Source organism: Callionymus lyra, chromosome 14, assembly GCF_982586985.1.
Source record: "Callionymus lyra chromosome 14, fCalLyr1.hap1.1, whole genome shotgun sequence".
In the NCBI taxonomy this organism is placed as follows: Eukaryota; Metazoa; Chordata; class Actinopteri; order Syngnathiformes; family Callionymidae; genus Callionymus; species Callionymus lyra.
The window spans coordinates 15,301,901-15,329,729 of NC_141831.1; the positions used below are offsets into that span (position 1 = coordinate 15,301,901).

The window sequence follows — 27,829 nt, forward strand, 5'->3', positions numbered from 1 at the left end:
CATACGGGTATTTTATTATTTAAAAATGACTGGCGAACAAAGACAAATAATAATATAGCGAACAATGAGTGAATAAAGCACGGTAACCACCTGGGACTATATTTGGGCGCGGAGGAGGATCGTCAGGAATGACGTAGGCAGACTCCTCTATATAGTACTGCGCTGGCGGACAACAGGCAGTTCGCTCACACGAAGACACAGAAGAGTCCGGAAGTCGTATTTGTCGTTGAAGCGTCTTAGAATTGTAAGTTTCTTCTATTTTCTTTCAATCTGATGTGATGCGTAAAGAAACTAATTTTAACTAAAACTTGATGTCACACGACTGACGTTTTTGACACGGTTGTCAAGGCGACCATTGTGTAATTGATTTAAAAAAAAATGTTTTAATTTGTCTAATAGCGTTTCTAAAATGTACATGTAAAATTTAGGTTCTTTTAAAGTTTTTTCAGGTTTTGTGAGCTTTAGTTATGAGTCTAATGGCGTCTGTAGCGATGACTCGACGTTTCCTGAGTCCTCCATTAGACGCGACCGAACAAAGGGCAGTGAAGAATGAACTCAAAATGGCGCTCAAAGACGACTAAAACGGTTCAATATGAACGACTTCCGTATAATTAATACTGTATTTCAAGAGATTTAATTTCAATAACAGCCGTTTTGAGACCATTTATTTAATCGGTTCTAATATTTTCCCTTAGGTTTCACCATGCAGATTTTCGTCAAAACCCTCACTGGAAAGACCATCACTCTCGAGGTTGAGCCCAGTGACACCATTGAAAATGTCAAGGCAAAGATCCAGGACAAGGAAGGCATTCCCCCAGATCAGCAGAGGTTGATCTTCGCTGGCAAGCAGCTGGAAGATGGTCGCACCCTGTCCGACTACAACATCCAGAAAGAGTCCACCCTCCATCTTGTCCTCCGTCTCAGGGGTGGTATGCAGATCTTCGTCAAGACCCTCACAGGCAAAACCATCACCCTCGAGGTTGAGCCCAGTGACACAATTGAAAATGTCAAGGCCAAGATCCAGGACAAGGAAGGCATTCCCCCAGATCAGCAGAGGTTGATCTTCGCCGGCAAGCAGCTGGAAGATGGACGCACCCTGTCCGACTACAACATCCAGAAAGAATCCACGCTCCATCTCGTCCTCCGTCTCAGGGGTGGTATGCAGATCTTCGTCAAGACCCTTACAGGAAAGACCATCACCCTGGAGGTGGAGCCAAGTGACACAATTGAAAATGTCAAGGCCAAGATCCAGGACAAGGAAGGCATTCCCCCAGATCAGCAGAGGTTGATCTTCGCAGGCAAGCAGCTGGAAGACGGTCGCACCCTGTCCGACTACAACATCCAGAAAGAGTCCACCCTCCATCTCGTCCTCCGTCTCAGGGGTGGTATGCAGATCTTCGTCAAGACCCTCACAGGCAAAACCATCACCCTCGAGGTTGAGCCCAGTGACACCATTGAAAATGTCAAGGCCAAGATCCAGGACAAGGAAGGCATTCCCCCAGATCAGCAGAGGTTGATCTTCGCCGGCAAACAGCTGGAAGATGGTCGCACCCTGTCCGACTACAACATCCAGAAAGAATCCACCCTCCATCTCGTCCTCCGTCTCAGGGGTGGTATGCAGATCTTCGTCAAGACCCTCACTGGAAAGACCATCACCCTTGAGGTTGAGCCCAGTGACACCATTGAAAATGTCAAGGCCAAGATCCAGGACAAGGAAGGCATTCCCCCAGATCAGCAGAGGTTGATCTTCGCCGGCAAACAGCTGGAAGATGGTCGCACCCTGTCCGACTACAACATCCAGAAAGAGTCCACCCTCCATCTCGTCCTCCGTCTCAGGGGTGGTATGCAGATCTTCGTCAAGACCCTCACAGGCAAAACCATCACCCTCGAGGTTGAGCCCAGTGACACAATTGAAAATGTCAAGGCCAAGATCCAGGACAAGGAAGGCATTCCCCCAGATCAGCAGAGGTTGATCTTCGCCGGCAAGCAGCTGGAAGATGGACGCACCCTGTCCGACTACAACATCCAGAAAGAATCCACGCTCCATCTCGTCCTCCGTCTCAGGGGTGGTATGCAGATCTTCGTCAAGACCCTTACAGGAAAGACCATCACCCTGGAGGTGGAGCCAAGTGACACCATTGAAAATGTCAAGGCCAAGATCCAGGACAAGGAAGGCATTCCCCCAGATCAGCAGAGGTTGATCTTCGCCGGCAAGCAGCTGGAAGATGGACGCACCCTGTCAGACTACAACATCCAGAAAGAATCCACGCTCCATCTCGTCCTCCGTCTCAGGGGTGGTATGCAGATCTTCGTCAAGACCCTTACAGGAAAGACCATCACCCTGGAGGTGGAGCCAAGTGACACAATTGAAAATGTCAAGGCCAAGATCCAGGACAAGGAAGGCATTCCCCCAGATCAGCAGAGGTTGATCTTCGCAGGCAAGCAGCTTGAAGATGGTCGCACCCTGTCCGACTACAACATCCAGAAAGAATCCACGCTCCATCTCGTCCTCCGTCTCAGGGGTGGTATGCAGATCTTCGTCAAGACCCTCACCGGCAAAACAATCACCCTGGAGGTGGAGCCCAGTGACACAATTGAAAATGTCAAGGCCAAGATCCAAGACAAGGAAGGCATTCCCCCAGATCAGCAGAGGTTGATCTTCGCCGGCAAGCAGCTGGAAGACGGTCGCACCCTGTCCGACTACAACATCCAGAAAGAATCCACGCTCCATCTTGTCCTCCGTCTCAGGGGTGGGATGTGAGAACCATCATTTTAAAAGATTGACATAACTCCATCACAACTTGTTTGCATGACCAAATTTAAAGCAAACTATTAAGGGTTACCTCTATTGTTTTTTATTTTTCCATACATAAACATTTGAAAAGTTCATTGTCATGGGTGGATCAATAAAGTAAAACTACCCGTCTATCTAACCTGTGTACTTTCCTTATTTAAAGCATTATTAATAAAGGTTGGAATGAAGAATTTTTTGTTGTTTTTTTATTGTGACCATATTGACTTGATGGTAACTTGTCACATCAGGCTATACTATAACAATAGTTATTGTTAATCCATATAAGGCTCAATGAGTCAGAACTGGACACATTGGTCTAAAAATATTTAACATAACCTTCTTTACTACACCGGCAATAAACATGACAGAAATATAGTTGGAAAAGTCGTCTGGCTTTAGTACAGGAGATAAGATGAAATGTTACCATAAACTAAAAAAATTAGGCATCATTGGAATTGATATTGGGTTTGTTTAATCTTGTCCACTGACAAAGTTGGAAATACTTTTGAAGCTCAGCTAAATAGGAAATGGAACTGCCGACCAATGGTCCCTCTAAGCGGCGCGCCTGCGCAATGGCGCACCGCTCGAACATACTCAGCGCACAAGAACATCTGCTGCGCACCTCAGTGAGTGACAGGTGTCCAGCCCATGATACGATACAGTTTGCTCCGATTGGTTGTTAATTTGATTGACATGAACAGCAGCCAATCTGAGCTCCCGCCTCTTCCAGTGAACGCAGGGCAAAGTTAATATAAATCGAGAATAAAAAGAGCAAAACATGCAGACTTCTCGACAGTCATTTTACGCAGTTCAGAAAAACGATATAGAATTATAAGCTTTGTTTTTTTAATAATGTATCGAACAAAATAATGCACGTTTTATTAAAATTTAAATTATCCACTGGTTGCCTCTGTTAATGCAGTATTCTTGTTAATAACCGTGTATGTAAAATATAAACATTTACACTGGAGCACATCTGAACTCATTCATAATAGTGTGATTCATGTCAGACATGTTCAAAATTAACAAATATAAACTGTTAGTTTGAATTCATGTTTTCATATGTTTTATGATGATCACAGACATGGAGAGATTTAAGTCTTGTGCTTCATTTAAATAGGATCGACATATTGAAATGGAGGCATGGAAAGGGATGAACCCGTCTGAATTCTTTGTTGATTTTGATGAACAAAGGAAAAAGGCTCGAATTCGTATCAAGCACAGATTCTTACACATGAATATTTTTTTGTGCACCATTTGGGTTCAAATGAATGACCATTTTTAAAATCAATGCAGTTCTTAGTACATATGAGTCTGAACTTGTCTGCAGTGGAGGATGAGATTCAACACAGGCTGACACTGAGCTTAACACCAGGTCTCATGTACATTTTTGGAAGTTACTCTCAGAGGAAAAGTATCTTCTTATGAGGAAATATGCTCCTCACGGACTGAACTATTTGAATCTAGTTATTTATGTAAGTCAGCATTTATATGAAGATGATTAAATCCACACATCCTTCCATCATGACTGATTATCAGTCCATTCATTTCATTCAGTGCAAGTCATCTGAGTGAAGTAAGGTAAAGGTAAGGTAAGGTAAAACTTTATTGATCCCTCAGGAGGTCTCCTTCGGGAAATTGTTTTTTACCAATAGCAAGCAATTTTTCATAAACAATAAAAAATAATAAATAAAAAATAAAATAAGAAGAACATAAAGAGAAAGAACAAGATGACACAATCTAAGTCTAAAGATAAAGACAAAGAACATAGGTCAAAGAAAAACAACAAAGACAAAGGATACAAAGACTAACATAGAACAGAACATCCAGATACTCTCACTCCACTCCTGCCCTCGAACTCAGAATTATACAATTTAATAGCCCGAGGGATGAATGAGTCCCTGAGTCTATTTGTTTTGCACCTGGGTAGGAGCATTCGTGCACTCATTCTGCTTCTCTGCTCACTGATGACAGTGTTCAGAGGATGACTGTCATCATCCATGATGGACAGTAGTTTGTTCAATGATCTCCTCTCAGCAACTCTCACCAGTGAGTCCAGCTTCATTCCAACCACAGAGCCAGCCCTCCTGATCAACCTGTCCAACCTGTTGACACTCCCCTTGGACACATTTCCACCCCAACACACCACAGCATAGAACATGACACTGGCCACCACAGACTGGTAGAACATGCAGGGGAGCTTCTTGCAGATGTTAAATGATCGAAGCCTCCTCAGAAAGTACAGTCTAATCTGAACCTTCTTATATACATGGTCTGTATTGCAGGACCAGTCCAGTTTACTGTCCATCCACACACCGAGGTACTTATAGTTGTCAACTATCTCCACCTCGTCGGCTCTGATGGACACTGGACTTGGCTTTGTCCTGGACCTCCCGAAGTCCAAGACCAGCTCCTTGGTCTTTGAGGTGTTCAGCTGCAAGTGGTTCCTCTCACTCCAGTCCGCAAAGTCATGTATCAGACTCCTATACTCGTCTTCGCTGTTGTCCCTGATGCATCCAACAATGGCGGTGTCGTCAGCATACTTCTGGACGAGACTCAGCTCTGAGTTGTAGCAGAAGTCTGAAGTGTAGATGGTGAAGAGGAGAGGGGCCAGTACTGTCCCCTGAGGTGCTCCTGTACTGCACACCACAGTGTCAGACTTGATGTCCTTCAGCCTGACATACTGTGGTCGATCAGTAAGATAGTCCGTAATCCAGGAGACCAGACCAGGGTCCACATGCATCTTAGTCAGTTTGTCCTGCAGCAGAGTGGGTTGGATAGTGTTGAAGGCACTAGAAAAGTCCAGGAACAGGATTCTCACTGAACCGCTTCCTTTATCCAGGTGGATAGGTAGGTCCGATGCAGGAGGTGAAGGATGGCATCTTCCACACCAACTGCTGGCTGGTAGGCAAACTGCAGGGGGTCTTGTGCGTGCTGGACTTGTGGCCTGAGATGTTTGAGGACCAGCCGCTCCAGTGTCTTCATCAGCTGCGAAGTCAGTGCCACCGGTCTGTAATCGTTCAGCTCGCTCGGTCTGATATTTTTAGGGACTAGAACGATACAGGAAGTCTTCCACAGAGTTGGTACTTTCCCCAGCCGTGGACTGGAGGTTGAAGACATGCTGGAGCGGCTCAGCTAGTTCAGCAGCGCAGGTCTTTAGCAGTCGAGCAGACACCTTATCAGGACCAGCAGCCTTCCCTGGACGAATCCTCCGAAGTACATCCTGTACCTGGAGTGAGGTGAAGCTGGGAAGTGGTTGTGTGGAGCTGGGGGGGGCACAAGAAGGTGGGGCAGGTCCTGAGGCGGGCAGCAGTGAGGGTGAGGTGACCTGCTCAAACCTGTTGAAAAAGTTGTTCAGTCCATTTGCCTCCTCCACCGTGTCCACTGCAGTCAGAGAGGCCTTGGTCTTGTGTCCAGTGATGGTTTTAACACCATCCCAGACCTCTCTTATTTCTTCTCGGCTCAGCTTCTCCTCCAACCTCCTCCTGTACGTGTCCTTTGCCTCCCTCAAGCATCGCTTCACCTCCTGCTGAGCTGATCTCATGGCGTCCCTGTCTCTGCTCATGAATGCCACTTTCTTCCTGTTAAGGACATCCTTGACCTCCTTTGTTACCCACGGTTTATTATTAGGGTAACAGCGGACAGTCTTAGTAGGGGCGACAACGTCCAAGCAGAAATTTAAATAATCTGTTAGACAATGTGTCTGACCCTTGATGTCCTCACCATGAGACCTCAGCAGCACATCCCAGTCTGTTGTTTCAAAGCAGTCTCTGATGGCGTCCTCCACAGCTGGTGTCCACTTTCTGATTGTCTTAGTGGTCACAGTCTGTCTCTGCACCAGAGGAATGTGCTGTGACTTAAGGTGGACCAGGTTATGATCGGACCTTCCAGGTGGAGGAAGAGGTTTGGCTCTGTAGGCGTCCTTCAAGTTGGAATAAAGAAGGTCAATTGTCCTGTTATTCCTGGTGGGACAATCCACAGCCTGATGGAAAGTAGGCAGAGTAGAGTCCAGGTTGGCATGATTAAAGTCTCCAGAGATGATGATAAACGCGTCAGGATGTTGATTCTGAAGTCAAGCTGTCATTGTGTGGATCTTCTCACAGGCAAGTATGATCTCAAGTATGTACTTACTTACGTTGAGCAAGTTTGATGAAGGTAGATCTTTTGAACTTGATCATTATAAAAGTAGCTCGCAAACCGAAAAAGTGTGGGCACCCCTGTTTTAGATCATTTAAATGAACAATTTAAGATGATAAATAAATACTTTCCATGGGTAACAATCATGGACTGACATTGATCTCTTCTTGAAGATGTGGACTATTCCACAAAATATTATATCATTTGAATGTAGAATTTAGAGAAATTGATAATTAAATCATAAAATTGTAGCTAGGAAGCATAATATTAATATTAAATGTACCTCTTGTCAAAGGGTGCATGTATCAATGTGCAACCAAAAGTTGTATCTGAAACTGTCAATGATAATATCCCAACAAGTGTCAAATTACAGGAAGGTCATGTTATCACAAAACATTTATAGCCAGTATTGTAAACTCTGATTGTTTTTTTTGTGGTGAGGCCACATTGTAAAATAAAATGAATTAAATTGAATAAAACATAAGTAATGCATGCGTTACAGTATGTTTATCAAATGTAATTAATTAAAATAAGATATAATCAGTTGTTAAAAATACATATTAATTGGTCCCACATTTGGTAAATATGACAGGAATCTATATTAATAAATTACATTTATTAAACAGGTATATTAAGTTTTGCTGGGACACGCACCCGTGTTTACATGAACAGAGAAAGGGAACTGTTTTCTGCGGCGGATGTATTCCATTCAACTGCGTTCGTTTGGTATAAATCACCTCATCACACTGCGACGAGTCAATTGCGGAAGCTGTTGTTTACTGCTGTGTTGAATCCTCAAGGATACGTTGAATTGTAAGTATAATTCTCTTTTAGGAAGAGTACAAAATATTCACGTTTTTATCTTTTATAGAGCAATTTTACAGCAATCTGTATATCTTTAATTCATGATTCCATGTCGCTTTTTAGCTGTTAATGTCCGCCATTTGACAGATAATGTACTGCTTAACCGGCCGGACATGAATCGTTCCTTAGCTTTTGGGTACTTTCACTATATAGTATTTTTGTTTTACAGCTGTTAAGTGTTTTTTTCTTTTACTAGTAAATAACGAGGCAATAGTTACGTCGTGACATTGACAAGCTGTTAAGGTTCGCCCATCTAAAAACAGTCGGAACATACGCTGTTGTAAAATGGCGGTGTTGCTTGAAGCAGCCGGTTGTTTAAACCACAAACGTTGTGTTTGTTCATGTGTTTATGATAACATTCCAGTCTAACATTTTATCAAGAGAAGGATGACAATTTAAGTGCCTCACCTTGGAACATGGTATATCTGTAGGTAAATTTGTGTTTCCGTTTCAGTCTCAAAATGCAGATTTTCGTCAAAACCCTCACTGGAAAGACCATCACCCTCGAGGTTGAGCCCAGTGACACCATTGAAAATGTGAAGGCCAAGATCCAGGACAAGGAAGGCATTCCCCCAGATCAGCAGAGGTTGATCTTCGCCGGCAAACAGCTGGAAGATGGTCGCACCCTGTCCGACTACAACATCCAGAAAGAATCCACCCTCCATCTCGTCCTCCGTCTCAGGGGTGGTATGCAGATCTTCGTCAAGACCCTCACTGGAAAGACCATCACCCTTGAGGTTGAGCCAAGTGACACCATTGAAAATGTCAAGGCCAAGATCCAGGACAAGGAAGGCATTCCCCCAGATCAGCAGAGGTTGATCTTCGCCGGCAAACAGCTGGAAGATGGTCGCACCCTGTCCGACTACAACATCCAGAAAGAGTCCACCCTCCATCTTGTCCTCCGTCTCAGGGGTGGGATGCAGATCTTCGTCAAGACCCTCACCGGCAAAACCATCACCCTCGAGGTTGAGCCCAGTGACACCATTGAAAATGTCAAGGCCAAGATCCAGGACAAGGAAGGCATTCCCCCAGATCAACAGAGGTTGATCTTCGCCGGCAAGCAGCTGGAAGATGGTCGCACCCTGTCCGACTACAACATCCAGAAAGAGTCCACCCTCCATCTCGTCCTCCGTCTCAGGGGTGGTATGCAGATCTTCGTCAAGACCCTTACAGGAAAGACCATCACCCTGGAGGTGGAGCCAAGTGATACCATTGAAAATGTCAAGGCCAAGATCCAGGACAAGGAAGGCATTCCCCCAGATCAGCAGAGGTTGATCTTCGCCGGCAAACAGCTGGAAGATGGTCGCACCCTGTCCGACTACAACATCCAGAAAGAATCCACCCTCCATCTCGTCCTCCGTCTCAGGGGTGGTATGCAGATCTTCGTCAAGACCCTCACTGGAAAGACCATCACCCTTGAGGTTGAGCCCAGTGACACCATTGAAAATGTCAAGGCCAAGATCCAGGACAAGGAAGGCATTCCCCCAGATCAGCAGAGGTTGATCTTCGCCGGCAAACAACTGGAAGATGGTCGCACCCTGTCCGACTACAACATCCAGAAAGAGTCCACCCTCCATCTTGTCCTCCGTCTCAGGGGCGGGATGCAGATCTTCGTCAAGACCCTCACTGGCAAAACCATCACCCTCGAGGTTGAGCCCAGTGACACCATTGAAAATGTCAAGGCCAAGATCCAGGACAAGGAAGGCATTCCCCCAGATCAGCAGAGGTTGATCTTCGCCGGCAAACAGCTGGAAGATGGTCGCACCCTGTCCGACTACAACATCCAGAAAGAGTCCACCCTCCATCTTGTCCTCCGTCTCCGGGGTGGGATGTAAGAACAAAGTTCACCGCATTAATATTTGTTTGCATGACCACATTTTAAGCAAATTCTTAAGGCTTCACGCTCAACGTTAAATGTATTTTGAGGGTCAATAAAGTTACATTTACAGACTATCTAACATGTGTACTTCCCTTTTTTGTATTCCATGAATTCAAGTGGGCTGTAATTACTTTTTATTTTTAGTCAATTGTAAATATACTGCCCTTTACTGTTTAGTCAACCATCTTGAATCCCACAACAAAATACCGCGAGAGCTCCACTGAACCTTGACTCGATTCAGGTTACTTGGCTAACAGCGACCCCTTGTGTCTCATTGTGCAACAACAACTGAACGCCCGACACATGAAACGCCACTAAATATTCCAAAAGTATAAACAAGGAAGTGGAATTCTCTGCCCGTCATTCCTTATGCGTGAGTCGCAAACATCTGTTCACCGGTAAGACTCAAGTTTTACACTAACCTTTACACTTTTATATTTAAAGGGTGTCTTGGAAAAGTGTGTATTTTATACGCGTTACACGTATCCGTGTCTTTGTACAACTTACTTTCTTTTGCGCAAATAACGGCAGACGGTCAGTGGTGACAGGATGAACAATGGGATAGATTTTGGTTTCGTTTTTCACTCGGCTACTTGACTTATTTTCATTTAAAAAACGTTATTCAGAACTTGTCTTTCATCTCCACGTATTTAACCAAACTCACGTTAAGTTGGCTCGGTATTGACAGATTCGAATAAATTACTTCTAATGAAAAAAATGTAATATTGACTGATTTTAACTAGAATGTAAACTTTTTTCTTTCACAAATAACTAAACTTCATATATTGTCACTCAAATCACTTCAAGTCTGAAGTTATTTTGTTTTAACATTTTAGTCTGTTTTAGTGATAAGTACTTTCAAGCAATATTCATTACCCATTTTGTAATAACTTTTACTAGTGACAACTTTGATGGGCAACACATGTCACTTATAACAATCATTCATATCATGTCACTAAACTCATTCCTTTTAAAAAATCCACCCCAAATGGTTTCATATCAATATTTATTGTGTAATAACTTCCTTATTACAACTCTAATGGTCACCAAATTCATGTCACGTACGGAGTAGTTTCATGTCATGTTACTAAACGAATTCCTTTTTTTTAAATGCCCTTAATTCTTTCATACCAATATTTAGATGCAATTTCTCAAATATTATGAAATGACTTCCTTATTACAACTCTGATGGTCACCAAATTCTTGTCACGTATGGAGTAGTTTCATATTATGTTACTACACTCATTCGGTTTAAAAATGTTCCTCTAAAATCTTTTTGGTAGTTAATAAAGTTTACACGTATCAAAAGAAGTCAACGCTTTTCCAGTGTTCACCTATTGGCGGACGGTCCCTTAACCGTCGCGTCACTTTCCACCTGCATAAAGATCCGTGTGTTTTGTCAGGACTATACGACGGAATATTATGGTTCAAACGCGCTTATAGTCAATACAGCAGGTAACTCTGACGAGAAAGAAGTACGATTTGTTATTCAACACCTTAGGGTTCCCGAGTTACTAACCCGCAAAGATCGAATCTGACAATATTGGGCCAACTTTTACTGAAGTTCGAAACCGAATAACGTGCACTTGTGATTGGATAGAAAGTTAAAATTGACCAACTTACTTTTTATTATTTTTATTTAAACACGTTAATGGCTTACTGACTTCTCCACTTTGCTGAGAATACTTGTAAATATTTACACTCAACATGCACATTTATTTTTTTTGGTGTTTGTGGAATATCTTAAGAATATTATTATTTTACATTTTAGGGAAAGTGTTGTTGAACGCCAACCGTTTGAATCACATGCTTCGAAAGTATCAAAGGTCAGACTCGTTGAGCTCGTTTTTTTTTAGTTTATTTGCACAAGCGGAAAATAAAAAGTGAACTTCTCTAAGGTTGTTCGATCGGGATATGTGACGTAGGGTATCCTTGGAATTTGGGTTCTTGGAGGGATCGGAACCGCACAAAATAAGAATCATTTTGGGTAAGATAGGGTAATATTTTCAAAGTCATATTGTGTAGAAGAAACTTTGTTTATATTTCAATTTCTAGTCCTTTAGAAAAAAATGTTGGGGATGCATGATAATAATAAATAAATATAAACTGAATTCAGCTAATTTATTATTGTTTAACTTACTTTGTATCTCCTTCTAGTAAAGTGTGACTCTTGTAAATCCACTGTCATTGTAGGTCCTCTGTCCGTCCAGCCCCTTCTGTCAGTACAGCCCTTCACATGCCAAGTGGACCAGCTGTGGACCCTAAAGCTAGAAGCTCCTGTCTCACTCCGGCTCACTCTGCAGGGGCACCATGGCCAGCGGTGGCTTCTTTCTCTCCCTTCTCAATTACAAGACGGAAAAGTATGTCATCGCTGAAAACCGAAAAATTGGAATACTCTTCAGACTCTATCAACTGGCCGTCCTGGGATACATAATAGGGTGAGAGACACTCATATCCTTTACAAAGTGATTCAGAAAGTTAAAAATAGCTCTCCCTACTTTCGGAGTTTGTGAGAGGCTTGTGTTACGATGCGTAAAATAAATTGAATGACAGATCACATATTATAAGAGCTTAAAAGATAAATGTGTTATTCATAGGATTCGATTTCCATTTTTTTCAAAAAATACATCATTAAACTTATTGAAGTTATGAGAACAGGCTTGTTAAGTTTCCATAGACAAATGCACAATATTGACAATTGAGATTAAATAAAAATAATCCTCTGTATGGTATGTGGAAAACAAATATCAAGCGACCAGTAATGCAGTAGTAAAATATACATACTTTATAGTGTAGTGTTGCCTGTTTTATTTGTTCTTTTTGTGAATTATTTTCAATATAATAACAGTATTAGCAGGTTTGAGCTTCATATCTAATGTTCATTTAATGTGAGGTTTAGTTTGTAGAATTCTCAAACTTTTCCTCGACCGATTGAATGATTCCACTGTATTAGATAAAGATTAAAAAAGACAACGATTACATTTTTTCTAGGTGGGTGTTCGTGGTGAAGAAGGGCTACCAGGAGCGAGAAGAGGCCATTCAGTCGTCGGTCATCACCAAACTGAAAGGAGTGACACTGACCAACTCGTCAGAAACGGGTCTTCACCTGTGGAGTCCGGAGGACTACGTCATCCCCCCAAATGTATATATGCTAATAGAGAGGTGATTGGTTGCGCATGGTGGGGTCGAGTATTGGACACGTCCTGCTTTGCTTGCGATCAAAAGAGATCCCTGTCTTAATTGTGTTTTGCAGGGCGAGCAGGTGTTCTTCATCGTCACCAACTTTATAGAGACGCCCAATCAAACGCTGAGCTTCTGTCCCGAGGTGAGGCTACGGAAGGATTTGACACTTTTCAATAGAAAATTTAGACACAGTAGAATCATGCATGTGCTAATTCTGTGTGTCCGCGCAAACCATATGTGCTGTTTTATTGATACACACAGTGCATTATTGTGCCGACCAATCCAATAGAAGAGAGAAGGCAATCGACCAATCACACAGTTGCACTTCAGTCTGAACCTTTCCTGTTGGCCTCCAATCAACTTCTGTTATTTGATAGAAACTATATATTATTAAGTAAGTAAGTAAGTCATTTTTATTTGTATAGCGCTTTTCTAGACCAGGGTCACAAAGCGCTTAAACAATCAAAACAATATTCAATAAAGTATATACTTTAAAGGGCAAGATAAAACTAAATTAAATTAAAGAGAGTGTATTAATGTTAATTATCAGCTTTTTCCGTCTAAAAACATAAAGAGAAACATAAGATACTAGCTGAAGTACCTGCCATTTCCCGGATATTTTCATAAAATGCTAAACTTCAAAACATGATTTCAAATGAAAAATTGCAAAGAGAAAATCATTCCATTTGGCAAATTTTAGTGTCCCTTTAACTTGTTTGCATGGACTTAAAAAGGGTCAATATATTTTTCGGATCTCGAAAAATGTCAAGAAAAACGTCTAAAAGAAGCCAAAAAAACATGGCAAAAGTTGCTTTCTTTTTTTTTGCTAATTTAGTTTAAAATCTTCTTTGGAATGAGAAAAATAAAATACAATACTAAAAGGTAGTCGTTAGCACACAACCTGTTTCAGCCTTTTATGGCCTTTGTGGACAAATAAGGCCAAAAAACGAAGGATCATGTTTAGTCCAGAAACAGAGAAGTTCATGGCGGCCATTTTCTGTCCAAGAAGAGCTCTGTAGGAACCTTGTAACAACCGTAAGAAGTGAAACCGAGATGACTCAAGTTCGCTTCATGAAACATACCCTGACGTCCTAATTTCCTCACAGAGTCCTAAAATTCCAGATGGACTTTGTCAGAGCGACGCTGACTGCAAGGAGGGAAATCCGGTGATAGCAGGAAACGGTGAGTTTGTGCTTCTGCTGTGAGGAAGTTTGTCCGTGTGTTGTTATAAAAATGTTTGGTTAATAATTAAAATGGAGTTAAAAGTCTTTATACAAGGGGATTATATAAGTTCTCGACCTTTATCTCGTCTCTAAACATTTCCTATTGACGCCTCTCTCGTTCTTCTTTCCACTTACTCGTTAATGTTCTCTTTTAACACATTTTTAAACATCTCTCGTCTCCCTCTGATCTTCTACAAGTCCATGTTTTTTGCATTAATTTCCCTACATTTCCCCGTCTCTCCTCGTCACGTGTCCAGTCGTTCCGAGTCGCCGTCTGATATTCTCTTTCCTCTCTCTAAGCTCACGCCCCAGTGAGAACCTGAGCTCCTTCAACTCTGACTCTTCTAACTCTGCTTCTTGTCTTTGTCGGAGCTTCTGTTTAAACTGTCGTGTGAGCCTTGACTTTGTCTGTATTAGCTTGAAACCCTCGGGGGGCCAAACAAAATGTGCACCTGAAGAAAACCTTTCATTCTTCAAATATTACACTTGGAACGGAACAGAAAATATTTGCAAAACAAGGCAGAATCACTAAGATTAGAAAGTATGTTGCCAAATTAAATAATGCAACTTGAAATAAACGAATATAAAAGTTGGCTTAGACCTGAAAACGGGAATATTAAAACAGAAAATGAGGCTTCACTAAGTGAGGTGGTCATCCACAATGCATTGCATACTCTATCCAATTTATGCCGTTCAAATCATTGGTAAATTCAGGATAGAATTGTACGATCGGAACAATCAATCTGATGTTTAAATGAACTCTCTTTTAGCATCCAGCCAAGACTCTTTGCTCTCTCCATCAGGAATCAAAACGGGTGTGTGTGTGAACAGCACCGGGACCTGCGAGATCCACGCCTGGTGTCCCGTCGAGCACAGCAAGAGGCCGACGTGAGTATTTGTAGAAGGTCCGGGGGCGAAGCGAGTCATTCTTTCTGTCAGGGCCGGGTCTAGGCAGGGGCAAGAGGGGGCCTGGCCCCCTCAAATAAATGTTGTGCCCCCTCAAACTTACATGTAAGTAAGTAAGTAACAGCACAATGCCCCCTCAAGATTTGTGGCTGCCCCCTCATACATGCCCGTCTAGACCCGGACCTGCTTTCTGCTCTTGACACGTCTATCTATAATGAACGCTCGTGGCTCCTCTCTTTGTCTCCTCAGGGAACCGCTGCTGAGCGAAGCCGCCAACTTCACCCTTTACATCAAGAACTTCATCAGGTTCCCCAAGTTTGAATTCTTCAAGTGAGTGAAACACTGATTGGCGGCGAGAGTAGAGTTTCAAGCCATCATGACACGGTGCATGAGCCGGGCCGTCATACGAGTCCTGCGGCCCTGCTTTAAATAGCTGTGGGGGGGTGAAAAGAGTCCACTATTTATAACGGCATGTGCAACCCAGATAGACACCAACACAGTCATCTGAGACGTCCTTGACGGCAGGACTCGATTTTGGACAGGTGTCAGTCCAGAAGAGCCACGTTGACACGGACATAAAAAACGGATTCTCTCCCCTTAAAAGAATATCATTTAGCTTACACCAAAATTTAAGGACAAGTTCCCTCATTTCAGAACCATGTTGCCAGGTTGGTTCCTTTGATTCCCCGCAGAACACGACCTTTACCCCCCTGTAGCAGGTGATAAAACCCTAGCAAGAGATATTGTCCTTAAGACACGTAAATAAATAGATTTCCTGGAAGATGGATAGGAGTAAGTTTTGATCCAGCGACTATTTTGATACTTTTAGGTCCAATGTTCTGGGCACAAGCAACGACAGCTACCTCAAAGGATGTACTTACGAGAAAGACAACCACCCATACTGTCCCATTTTCCGCCTCGGAGACGTGGTCAGCTGGGCAGGGAAGGACTTCCAGGAATTAGCGGGAAAGGTAAATGATACATTTGTGTAACGTCTATTATGTTTTTCGCTCTGGTTAAAGCCTAACAATGTTGAGTTTTAATGCTGGATTCGGAGTCGTAGTTCAGTAAGGACTATGGGTGTAAGAAAATATCAATACACTATATTTGTTTCTATGATACGGTAATAACAACAACAGCACTTTTTTCGATTCAAAAGGAAATGTTTTTTCTTTTACTCAGATTTTCTCAGAAGTTATTTTTAAGGTTGTTTTTTTTAAATTTACAATTAACGTGCAAAATTCACTGGGTTTGTTAATTTTTGTGCTGTGATTAAACTTCTAGCCACTAGATGGCATCAGTCATTACGTCCTCTGCTTATTAAGGCTAGGGTTGCAAGAAAATATTGATTCACATACATTTTTACAATTTTTTTCTTCTATACTGTATTAACATTCAACAGTACTGTATCAATAAAAAAACAAAAAAACATGTGTTTTTTCAAATCACATTTTCTTTTTATCATAATTATTTTAGGGTTTACATTTAGATAAACAGCGTATACAATGTAAAAAAGTAATATATATATATATATATATATATATATATATATATATATATATAAAAAATAATAAATTCACTGAACGTTTGTTCATTTTTGTGTTTCAATTAAACTTCGAGCCGCTAGATGGCAGCAGTTATTACCTCCGCAGCAGCTTAAGGAAACAATAAAATCCAGTAACATCCTGGCGATGACTGAGGACGAGAGGATACAGTCGACTCCAGCAGCTTTTAAAAAAATTATCTTTGGACATATTTTGGTTTCAAAATACCTCGGTGTGTGGATGGACAGTAAACTGGACTGGTCCTGCAATACAGACCATGTATATAAGAAGGTTCAGATTAGACTGTACTTTCTGAGGAGGCTTCGATCATTTAACATCTGCAAGAAGATCCTCTACATGTTCTACCAGTCTGTGGTGGCCAGTGTCATGTTCTATGCTGTGGTGTGTTGGGGTGGAAATGTGTCCAAGAGGAGTGTCAACAGGTTGGACAGGTTGATCAGGAGGGCTGGCTCTGTGGTTGGAATGAAGCTGGACTCACTGGTGAGAGTTGCTGAGAGGAGATCATTGAACAAACTATGGATGATGACAGTCATCCTCTGAACACTGTCATCAGTGAGCAGAGAAGCAGAATGAGTGCATGAATGCTCCTACCCAGGTGCAAAACAAATAGACTCAGGGACTCATTCATTCCTCGGGCTATTAAATTGTACAATTCTGAGTTCGGGGGCAGGAGTGGAGTGAGAGTATCTGGATGTTCTGTTCTATGTTAGTCTTTGTATCCTTTGTCTTTGTTGTTTTTTTCTTGACCTATGTTCTTTGTCTTTATCTTTAGACTTAGATTGTGTCATCTTGTTCTTCCTCTTTATGTTCTTCTTCTTATTTTATTTTTTATGTATTATTTTTTATTGTTTATGAAAAATTGCTGGCTATTGGTAAAAAACAATTTCCCGAAGGAGACCTCCTGAGGGATCAATAAAGTTTTACCTTACCTTACCTTACCTTTACCTTTAAACAAATGAAAGCAGTTATTCAAGCACTCTGGCAATACTACAAATATATCCTTGTCTATACAGTATCTCTATATATCTGTATTGTGATTTCTATCATGTTTGTTGCTAACACACGCTTGTCGTAAATAAAGTTTTTAAAAAAAACAATTTCTGCCACAAACATGTATTTTGTTCTACAGGGAGGATCTGTTGGTATTCTTATTGAATGGATCTGTGATCTGGATAAAGACTCTTCTCACTGTAATCCACAATACACTTTCAACAGTTTGGACACGAACGAGAACAACTCCATCACATCAGGATACAACTTCAGGTACCTCTCGACTCCCGTGTTTGGAGACGTCTCCGTACTCATGCCGACTTCTGTATTTTCCAGGTATGCCCGGTATTTTAAGGATGCTTATGGTGAAACATACCGTACACTTTATAAGGTGTACGGGATTCGCTTCGACATCATTGTCAATGGACAGGTACGTCAGTAATCACAGTGTTTGAAGTAGGAATATTTTAATAACACTGTTGTTGTTGCTCGTAGGCGGGGCAGTTTAATATTGTTCCCACAGTCATTGCCATTGGTTCAGGTGTTGCCCTGCTGGGACTCGTGAGTCTTTTTTTATTTTCGCTTTAGTTCTTGCTTAAAGATGTAGATTTGATTTATTTCTATCATGATTTCCATCAGGGAGCGTTTGTTTGTGACATGATTCTACTGTACATGATGAACACCAGCTCCTATTATCGCGAGAGGAAGTTTGAAATCATCGACTTCAAGTAGGACTCAATCTTCAAGGGAAGCTTTTGAAAATTGATCATCATGAGACTAATTATTTTACTTGTGATCTTTAACAGTAAAGATAAAGTCAAAAATAAGGAAGGGGGGAAGGTCAGGACCAGAGAAAGAAGACATAAGCGTTCAGCCGAAGACAGGGAAGCCATTACTTCCAACAAGCAGCCGGAGGACTCCGAAGGCACCGGGGAATTATCTTCCAGCCCGGAGAGCAAACCCGTGGACAAACGAGGGCCAACGATCCCCAGAAACGCCGGACAGCGATACTCTTCACTCCCTCCACAAGGTGCAACACAGAAAAATCACATCTCTTTCGCCCCTCACCGTTAAGGTGTGAAACCAGAGCGGAACCATCAGTGGTCTCGGTTATTTTTTCAGGTGAAACCAGAACTCGGATAACGTCCACGTCTCACCTACTGGCATAAATACCGGTGCACCACTCTTGACCGAGGGAGAGAACTCGACATCTATTCCTTCACTGAGCCTGGAAGCTGGTGCAAGTACACGGAATGACGAAATGATTCTCACTTGGAAATTAAACATGTGATTTCTACAGCTGTTGATAATCTTCTCAACTTCAAATCACTGATAACATGATCAAAACGACTGATTCTAATGCTTCAAGATGGCCACGAAACACTCATTTCTCACAATCGTTTTTTTTTTTAAAAGACAGCTTTGTTCCTGCATTTCGAAATAAAACATTTTTTCATGTTTGAAGACTCCGTTTGCCATGAGGATAATTATACATGTTGACTCACAGCTGATGCTCTCTTAAAATTTGTTTATATTGTCAGTAGGAAAAACTGTTGTTTTAAATTTAGAAAAAATGCTTTAGCTTCAATTATGCTACAAATATACATCAAAAAGCTTTTAATTGTGTTTAAAACGGTAATTAAAATATAATGTATTCTCTCGTCCAGGGACGTCCAAACGTTTTTCAAGGAGGGACACGGTTGTCGTGAAGATGAGCGGGGCTCATATGTGTGAAGTGACTTCATTCCCAGAGTTAATACACTCAGAAGAAAAATAAAAGCTCAAATATATGTAACCAATAATATGCAAAACAATTTTTCGAAGGAGACCTCTTGAGGGATCAATAAAGTTCTACCTAACCTGAGCAGTTCAACACAAATTTGAGAAAAAAAAAAGTTAATTTGCCTCATGAGATTTAGCCTTTGTTTTATTTTTACAGTTACATTAAATATTTTGTAACAGAGAGCAAGGGCAGCGTGAAATCTGCATGTACAGTGTGCTGGACTTTTTCAAAATAAAATCAAAGGAGTTACTTTTGCTGCCCCGTTCTCACGAGTCAACCTCTTTTTTTTTTTGTCTGATGAGGAAAGAAGGTCAAATTATTCAAGATGCTGTTGAATTTATTTCAAGGATTAACAACAACAACACTTTGTCTTGTGATTTAATTATCGTTATTAAAACTTCTCAATACATGAACCGGCCAACAGATTTCTTATAAAACATCTGACAAGAAACTCTCATGAGTGACAGGTCCAACAAGTTAATGATCATTATTAATTTTAAATTAAGGAATTACAAGAGAAGACATATCGCCCCAAATGACCTTAAAAGTAATATTTTACTAATGTTATCTACAAACAGCAGGACGTACAACAGGTTGATGAATAACTCTAGCAGGGTTGTTACATTTGCAGGGCCTCAGTACACGTGCACCATGCCGTAAAGGAAAGTCCAGAAGAGAACGTAGGTGAAGAGACCGCCGACCAGGCCTCCTGTGAAGAGCAGTCGTCTGGATTTAAAACACTTGTTCCATCGCCGCCCAGCTTTCAGGATGAGCAACACAGACAGGAGAAATGAGGCCAAGAAGTAGAAAACGAAGCCGTACAGTCCAGACAGGCCCAGTATTCCAGCCGTGGCTCCGGACAGCGCCGAGACGGATGTGCGGCAGTAGTCCAGCACGGCGGCGTTTCCCCTCACGGAGATCTCGCTGATAAACTGCGGTCCCTCATGCTTGGCCACGATCGCTGCCATGATGGTGACTTGTCTTCACGGGAAGGTGCTGCAGCGAAAAAAGGAAATTATTATAAAATGATATATCAAATGTTTACAATTTCTATGTAATCTCAAAAATACTGTTTTAAATAATTGTTGTATAGATATTGACAATGTCAAAAGATGATTAAACCCAAAGAATATTTCAATATTACTTCAAATTGACGATAATATTGCTAGTTTTTCTTATGATGCTCCACTTTTTATGTAACAAATCCTACTTTAAATACAACAGAACAACAATGAATGAACAAAATATTACTAAACCCTTTATCCTCCATATTTTACTCAAAATGAACATTACCATCCAGCTTCAGTCATTCCATCGCAGATAATATACAGACAATGACCTAAAAAACGTGCAGATACAACTCCGTATTTCCAAAAAAGTTAAATATTTCCTACAATTTACGTTCGAATGCTAGCATGCTAACACAAGTAGCTTCCCGAAAACCCCCCCCTTTCACTGCCATTGACGCCATGTCTCACCAGAAAGAAAGGCTCGTCACTTGTCCACTGCGCGAATACAAAACATGAAAGTTGTTTTTAAGATGAATAGATTTGAGTCAGTGTTACAACAAAACCACACAAATCCTCGATTCAACGGGAGATTTATTTCTGGTTCGCACTACCGTGAAACCACCGCTTGTCGAAGTGCATTGTGGGAAACTAATGGGGGCGAAGACGGCGTAGTCTTTTCGATTTAGTTATTTTTTATTTACTTTTAATCCAGCTCTCAACGCGACATTATGATTGTGTCAGCAAGTTTGACAAAATAAAAATAAAAAATAAATTCAGCGGCGTTTATCAAGTTTTTGACGCTTCCGCACATGCGCGGTAGCGATTGTTCCTTCCGAGTAGTAGCGACCAGCTGGTCTCACCCGGAGCTCGTCATCATAACAAGACTTTGACCTGCCATGCTGTTGTCCGAAGTCGAAGCTTCTCGTTCCGTCCCTCATGTGTTCGTTCATCCTCGGGGTCGATGTCGGGACCACCTCCGTCAAAGTGGTTCTGCTAGAAAAAAGTTCCAGAGTCATAGTTGAGAGTCAAGTTCTACCCACTGAAGCTGACGTCATCGACAACACCGGGTCGGACAATGTGAGTCCAAACACAGCAGCAGCTCGGTGTCACCGGGTGAGCGAGTTCTTGAATGTTCTGTGGCACCTTCGCAGGTGAGAGAACAAGATCCGGTTCGGATCATGGACGCGCTGAAGCGATGCATGAGTCTCTTGTCTGTGGAGAAACTGCAGCGTGTGAGCGGCGTCGGTGTGTGTGGCCAGATGCATGGAGTTCTACTCTGGAAAGGTACTCTCTAAATGAGTATTAAATTAAATGTATTTTTTATTTTTTATAACGAACTAATTTTAAGAGAATGCATAACATGACATGCAGTATAAATCCTAATATTTAGTATTTTAATATCGAGCTTCTGGACACTAACAGTAACAGTAACAGCATGTGGAGTTTGACCGAATGTTAACAAATCCTTTTTCACGTAAATAATGCTACAAAACACACATCCTAATTATTAATAAACCTTAATTAGGCTCAAAGGTTTGTTGTAAACTATGTTACAAATGTCATATTTAATATAAAGCTATACTAACTGAAAAAAGAATAGTGGAATTGAAATTTAAAATATCGGTTGAAATGGAAAAACTCATCAATAAATATATTTATTTTCATTTTAATGTATGTATCAATTAGTAAGTAAGTAAGTAAGTAATTTTTATTTGTATAGCGCTTTTCCAGACCAGGGTCACAAAGCCCTTAAACAATCAAAACAATATTCAATTAGTGTGTGGTTGTCAAAGTTAATACAATAAAGTCACATCCAATATTTCTTTCCAGCCATGTATTTCCCACCCAAGTCCACTTTAACTTTAACTTTTCAGTTGGCATAAATAATACATTTTATTTATTACAACAAAACAACTGAAATCAAGTTGTTTTTTTTTACCTTAAATGTATAACCACTGTGCTAGCACTGTGTTCATTTATTTATTATACTCCTATACTGTATACTATGCTTTTATTTTGAAAAGGAAGAGGAGACAGAACAAGAGCATAACATTAATAAAGTAAGTAAGTAAGTCATTTTTATTTGTATAGCGCTCATCCAGACCAGGGTCACAAAGCGCTTAAACAATCAAAACAATAATCAATAAAGTATATACTTTAAAGATCAAGATAAAACTGATAACACAACAGGAGTTCCAGAAAATCAAGGAAAAGCCTGAACAAATAAAAACGTCTTAAGATGTTTCTTGAAGGAGTCAGTAGATCATCAAACACAAAGAGAGAGGAAGATTGTTCCAAAGCTTATGAGCAACAGCCTGGAAGGATTTCTCTCCTCTGGTCCTGAACCGTGTGCGAGGAACCATCAGTAGAAAGTCCATCTTGTACGTCTATCTACTGGCGTACGCTACGTATAGCAGGAGATATAATTTCACACTCAAAAAAATAGATTTACTCATGTTTCATGTTGTTTACATTCACCATGTTGCTCATATTAACCATTTTCTGCCCGACAGGTCGTGACCAATCTTCTGAAGATTATTTTAACACCAAAGACTGTAGTCCACTGGTGACTTGGCAAGATGGCCGCTGCAGCAGCAGCTTCCTGTCTTCTCTCCCCAAACCAGACTCGCACCTGAGCGTGGCCACGGGCTTCGGTTGTGCGACGCTCTTCTGGTTAAAACAACACAGGTAAGGAAATACCTGTCGCTTAACTGTATTTGCTTTTCACTATTAAAGTACCAGTATTAGTATTAGTATTAGTATCAGTGCCGACGGAATAGTGAATGCTTGCATTTTAAGTTTCAAATTTAATTATTAATTTACTTATTAAAATGGTGTTTTTTTTTCAATTTGAATTAAATAATTTCGAAATTGAAAGTTTTAATTTGTTTGTATTTAAATAATTCAATTCAATTACTTGTGTGTGTATATATAAAGGTTCATTTTAGTAAAACATTAAAAAAAAAAAATAATGTTAACAAATATTTCATCTAGATATAGAATTTGAGATTCTAATTCCAATAATTAAAACAATGTTCTAAATTCAATATTTTTTAAATTCCTAGACGTTTAAATTCAATATAAAAAAGTTGGTATAATGGTCCAGACAATATCAAAAGACGGCCGAGCTACTTTATGGAACTTTCAGCCAATCATGCGAGGCGCAAATGATCACATGACTGCGCTCCACCAAGTGTCTCGCTTAATAGAGAAAATATTGAATTAAAAAAAAAGCTAATAATAATAATAATGTCTATTTGTATAGCGCATGTCTAGACCAGGGTCACAAAGCGCTTTGACAGTCATGCATTCCCCCATTCACAATATTTAAAAATGTTTTTAAAGTTTCAACATTCTAATGCTACTGTCTCTTAATGACTGATAAACATGTGTTTACTTTACAGACCAGAGTCCCTGAAGGACTTCAAAGTCGCAGGCACCATCCAGGACTACGTGGTGTCCATGTTATGTGGCCTCGACGACTGTCGCATGACTCCTCAGAACGCTGCCAGCTGGGGCTTCTTCAACACGTCCTCCAACCAGTGGAACACTGACATGTGCGTGTTGAAGCTGATGTTAACTCCATGTTGTCGCCTGAGCTAACACGTGTGTGTGTGTGTGTGTGTGTGTGTGTGTGTGTGTGTGCGCACGTTGTAGTCTGATTGCGGCCGGCTTCCCTTTGCACCTGCTTCCCCGGTGCCTGCCGTCCGGTGGTCTTGCGGGAGAGACTCGCTTTAACTGGCATGGCGTCCCCCCGGGCACGCCGGTGGCCGCGGCGATGGGTGACCTGCAGTGCGCCGTCTATTCTTGCCTGCGCTCGCAGACCGATGCAGGTTAACCACAGCGACATTTAACTAAAATTAATTTTTTCACAATTTGCTGCATGGATTAATAATGTCCGACTCTCTTCAGTTAAATATAAGAGAGTCATTTTGAGTTTTTGTTCTCCCTTCAGTTCTCAACATAAGCACCTCGGCTCAGCTCTCGTTCTCCATGCCCGCCGACTTCAGTCCCCCGGAGTCCCCCGAGCCGGACTCTCCCGTCTCCTACTTTCCCTACTTTAACTCGTCCTACCTGGCAGTCGCCGCGTCGCTGAATGGCGGGAACGTTCTGGCCACCTTCACGGGGATGCTCTCCTCCTGGATTAAAGACTTGGGTAGGATCTGATGGATTCGTGTCTCAAGTATCTTCCACTTACTTTGCTTTACTAGGTCAGGGGTGAGCAATTATAATTCTTCAAGGGCCGAATTAAATTCTTTGAATGTGGTTAGGGGCCGTCAAGCAAACAGAAAGACGAAAAAAACCCTTAAAAAAAAAAAAGGACATTTGTCATTAGGCTGTGACTGTTATTAAGCTAAATAAGCAGCAATTTTATTCTTGTATAGATGAGTTTTTTTTCAAAACATTTCTTCAACTAACTTATAAAAAATGTCTTGAGGGAATAATATATACTCGAAAAATAACAAACAAAAAGTAAATAAGTGTTAAGTTGAAATCTAAATGAATAATAAATACAAAATACATTTTGTAATGCATTAGAATTGTTATACAAGATCGTACCTTTGCCCAGGTCTGCTCTAGATGCTCCTCTTGAGCAGAGTTTGGTCCATTGACTGTATTTATGTGAGATTATTATTTATAATAATACAATTATTTGTATTATTTTATTCATTACTAGTCTCTTAATATGAATATTGTTTTTTTTAAGTACCTTTGTCTTACGCTAGTATTATGTTTTTGCAAGTATTCATTACTTAAGAGAATATAAAAACATTTATATTATATATTTATATATATATATATATATATATATATATATATATTCCTTCCCTCTATACGTAAAGGAAAAAACAATAGTTATGATTAATATAAGTGTGCGTCTGTGACCACATTATCTTAATTTTTTAAATAGACCGAAAAACTGTTTGACAAGTTTGTACAAAACTCTCTCTTCATTGAAATATTTACATGTTAATATTGCAAATGCACTTAAGCCCCGCCCACTGAAAACACTTTCTTTTCAATCACGTTTACCATAACCACACCCACTCTGCTGTGATTGGTCAAACATCGATTTTTAAAAAAAGTTTTATTTGTACGGTGCTTTTCTCACCTTGCGCCATCAGGGACTCGTCGTATAAACAAAGCGGGCGTGATTACAGCTGGTTGAAGGAGGAGTGAAGCCATTATAACGTCATAATGGACTCCGCTCTCGTAACCTCTCGTTCGCTGATATTTCAAACGGGGGAGACCTTCATAAAGTAATAAGTTCAGAACATGGTCATGATGAGGGACTTACTGCATCTACGAGAAGAAGACTTCAACATTTGAAACATGTGAGTGAGTCAGGAAAGTTTGTCCTTTAATTAGAAGGAGGCGAAAGGGGGCCAGAAGTTAAAATACATACAATTTTATTGCAGACAAAAATGGCTTGTAAATTGCAGACTACGGGCCTCTCATTGGTTGTTTTTGAAGAAGGTTATCTCTATCACGTCAAGGTGTAGCAGGACAGAAGTTCCCATGAAAATTAATATGAGTCCAATTTTGGCAAAATGTATGCTATATTTAATACATATTAAATAGGATGTATTGCCTCCTAAAGGAGGTTCACAATAAAATAAAAAATACTAGTAATAAATAATGTGTAAGGATCACCACCGGCTTACAGAAAGTTTGCTTGAATGAGTCTTTTGTAATTTCTAATTATAAAATAATATGAATTAACCATTTTTTTTGTCAAGCTTACTTGTGTGGGGATTAATAAATTGCCCAGGTGAACCCAAAAATGAGTGTTTAAGTTGTAATTTAAGGGAGTTTTTTTAGGAATCAAGTCAATTTAAATGAAAGAATAATAAAGAAAGAGCCATTTGAAAGGTTTTGTTGCATCTTCTACTGCAGTGGAATGATTTAAAAAGTAAAACGAGTGTTTGTTTTTTAAATGTCTGATGGTTCTTCTGATGCAGGGCTGGATCTACACGATCACTCCGTGTACGAGCAGCTGAACTTATGTGCCATGAACCAGGACGACGAGGACGGCGACGGCGACCTCAGGGTGACCCCGACCCTCCTCGGGGAGAGACACGACCCTCTGAGCCTGGGCCGGGTCACCAACATCTCCGCCTCCAACCTGTCTCTGGGACACGTGTTCAGGGCGTTGTGCCGCGGGGTCGCCGACAACCTGGTCTGCATGATGCCCGCGGGGCGACTGAGGCGGGCGGGGGTCCGCATGATCGTGTGCAGCGGGAGTGCAGTCACTCGCAACCCGGTGCTGAGGCAGGAAGTGGAGAAGGCTTGCTCGCTGCCGGTGGTGTACGGGCGTGACTCGGACGCCGCCGTGGGCGTGGCCATGGTCCTCTGTGACCGACTGCTTTAACAATGTGTTGAAATACGAATGGAAATAACACAGTTTTAAAGCAGCTTTTTGTAGATGAGAGCACTTGTTTTTATTCATAAATACTGAGTGTGTATTGGCAAGACTTTGGCGACACGATACGTATCACGATGCTGTGAAAATGATACGTTGCGATACTGTAGTAACAAGGATAAATTTGCAGTAGTGTCCGAGTATTTGACTCTGGTGTTGGAGGATTTACAGATATAAGATCGTAACTGATTTAGTCCAAAGCATCGGCATTAAAAGCTGCTGATGTCGACTGTATCCTCTCGTCCTCAGTGATCGCCTGGTTCTCATGGGATCTCATTGTTCTTTCAGCCACGGAGGACGTAATTACTGATGCATGTTATTATATAGAAACTTCATTGGAATATAAAGTATGAGAAAAATAAAATATGATTTGGAAAAAACTAAAAAGCTGTTGAATTTTAATATGGTATTGTTGTAAAAAACAGATATTTTCTTTAATCCATAATAAATAAAGTACTTTATTTAGTGTAAATAAACGTGCAGATTTTAAGTTAAAAAGTACATAGCATAAAACAACATTCAAAGGTAAACACAAACCTCTCTAAAGCAGAATTTTAATCCACTATTTAAAATGATTTGAAATAAACTGACGTTAAATAGGACATCATATCCTCATATAATGTCTCCTTGTTGTCCTGAAGGAGGCTGCAGAACCTGACTGCACCGCTAGGGGGGGCAGTCAGGTCGAGTGACTGATGAACCCTTAAGCTTAATGAAAATGGATTATATTAGAGACTCTGGTGATCCAGTCCAGGCATGTGTACTGCCCTGCAGCGCCACCCTGCAGGACACATCCTGTCCTGCAGTTAGAAAACCTGACTGACTTCTGCTCAATAAATATATTCATAAACCCCACATATAAACAAATTAACTCACCATTAACACACACATATGGACATTGAATTAACCTGCGTATGTTTTTGGACTGGGAGGAAATCGGAGTGCCTTCACTGGGGGGAGAACATTCAACCTTCACAAATACTGGCCACAATTCCATGAGGAACAGAAACTGTGGGTAGAAAAAACACTTTAGACGCCACTTTGATGAAGTGAAACTAGACTTAAGGAAGA

At 41.0% G+C, this 27,829-nt stretch overlaps 4 protein-coding genes across 9 annotated transcripts; 3 read left to right on the forward strand and 1 right to left on the reverse strand.

The window, feature by feature from the left end:
- Nucleotides 1-167: 167 nt before the first annotated feature.
- LOC148066118 (polyubiquitin-C) lies at nt 168-9,748 on the forward strand. Of its 5 annotated transcripts, XM_087806641.1 has the most exons (4): nt 168-244; nt 696-1,207; nt 1,436-2,575; nt 8,305-9,748. In XM_087806641.1, exons 2-4 carry the CDS (start codon nt 704-706, stop codon nt 9,628-9,630), a joined length of 2,970 nt encoding a protein of 989 aa, XP_087662767.1. In that variant the 5' UTR covers nt 168-244; nt 696-703; the 3' UTR covers nt 9,631-9,748. The 5 variants fall into 5 exon arrangements, with proteins under 5 accessions (XP_087662767.1, XP_087662770.1, XP_087662765.1 ...); XM_087806644.1 differs by having other exon boundaries at nt 696-2,757; nt 8,250-9,748; XM_087806639.1 differs by having other exon boundaries at nt 696-2,575.
- A 258-nt stretch (nt 9,749-10,006) lies between these two features.
- Nucleotides 10,007-19,020, forward strand: p2rx5 (purinergic receptor P2X, ligand-gated ion channel, 5). 2 transcript variants are annotated; one of them, XM_087807582.1, is made up of 14 exons: nt 10,007-10,072; nt 11,868-12,112; nt 12,666-12,816; nt 12,928-12,999; nt 13,964-14,039; nt 14,884-14,968; nt 15,236-15,316; nt 15,816-15,957; nt 17,681-17,814; nt 17,878-17,971; nt 18,037-18,102; nt 18,181-18,269; nt 18,348-18,571; nt 18,664-19,020. In XM_087807582.1, exons 2-14 carry the CDS (start codon nt 11,985-11,987, stop codon nt 18,708-18,710), a joined length of 1,389 nt encoding a protein of 462 aa, XP_087663708.1. In that variant the 5' UTR covers nt 10,007-10,072; nt 11,868-11,984; the 3' UTR covers nt 18,711-19,020. The 2 variants fall into 2 exon arrangements, with proteins under 2 accessions (XP_087663708.1, XP_087663709.1); XM_087807583.1 differs by lacking the exon at nt 10,007-10,072 and adding an exon at nt 11,583-11,661.
- Nucleotides 19,021-19,686: 666 nt separating this feature from the next.
- emc6 (ER membrane protein complex subunit 6) lies at nt 19,687-20,954 on the reverse strand. The gene is made up of 2 exons (XM_087807389.1): nt 20,803-20,954; nt 19,687-20,320 (listed from the first exon to the last, which is right to left on the reverse strand). Exon 2 carries the CDS (start codon nt 20,290-20,292, stop codon nt 19,960-19,962), a length of 333 nt encoding a protein of 110 aa, XP_087663515.1. The 5' UTR covers nt 20,293-20,320; nt 20,803-20,954; the 3' UTR covers nt 19,687-19,959.
- A 227-nt stretch (nt 20,955-21,181) lies between these two features.
- shpk (sedoheptulokinase) lies at nt 21,182-27,106 on the forward strand. The gene is made up of 7 exons (XM_087807182.1): nt 21,182-21,411; nt 21,486-21,618; nt 22,848-23,022; nt 23,739-23,891; nt 23,992-24,167; nt 24,290-24,490; nt 26,298-27,106. The coding sequence occupies exons 1-7, from the start codon at nt 21,271-21,273 to the stop codon at nt 26,705-26,707; spliced, it is 1,389 nt and encodes a 462-aa protein (XP_087663308.1). The 5' UTR covers nt 21,182-21,270; the 3' UTR covers nt 26,708-27,106.
- Nucleotides 27,107-27,829: the final 723 nt, after the last annotated feature.

Coding starts and splice junctions, on each gene's coding strand:
- LOC148066118 (XM_087806644.1), top strand. CDS start 704: ATGCAGATTTTCGTCAAAACCCTCACTGGAAAGACCATCACTCTCGAG. Junction 2,758..8,249: donor CTCCGTCTCAGGGGTGGGAT/GTGAGAACCATC, acceptor TTTCCGTTTCAG/TCTCAAAATGCAGATTTTCG.
- p2rx5 (XM_087807582.1), top strand. CDS start 11,985: ATGGCCAGCGGTGGCTTCTTTCTCTCCCTTCTCAATTACAAGACGGAA. Junction 17,815..17,877: donor ACATCAGGATACAACTTCAG/GTACCTCTCGAC, acceptor TGTATTTTCCAG/GTATGCCCGGTATTTTAAGG. Junction 17,972..18,036: donor ACATCATTGTCAATGGACAG/GTACGTCAGTAA, acceptor TGTTGCTCGTAG/GCGGGGCAGTTTAATATTGT.
- shpk (XM_087807182.1), top strand. CDS start 21,271: ATGTGTTCGTTCATCCTCGGGGTCGATGTCGGGACCACCTCCGTCAAA. Junction 21,619..22,847: donor TGGAGTTCTACTCTGGAAAG/GTACTCTCTAAA, acceptor TCTGCCCGACAG/GTCGTGACCAATCTTCTGAA. Junction 24,168..24,289: donor GCGCTCGCAGACCGATGCAG/GTTAACCACAGC, acceptor TTCTCCCTTCAG/TTCTCAACATAAGCACCTCG.
- emc6 (XM_087807389.1), bottom strand. CDS start 20,292: ATGGCAGCGATCGTGGCCAAGCATGAGGGACCGCAGTTTATCAGCGAG.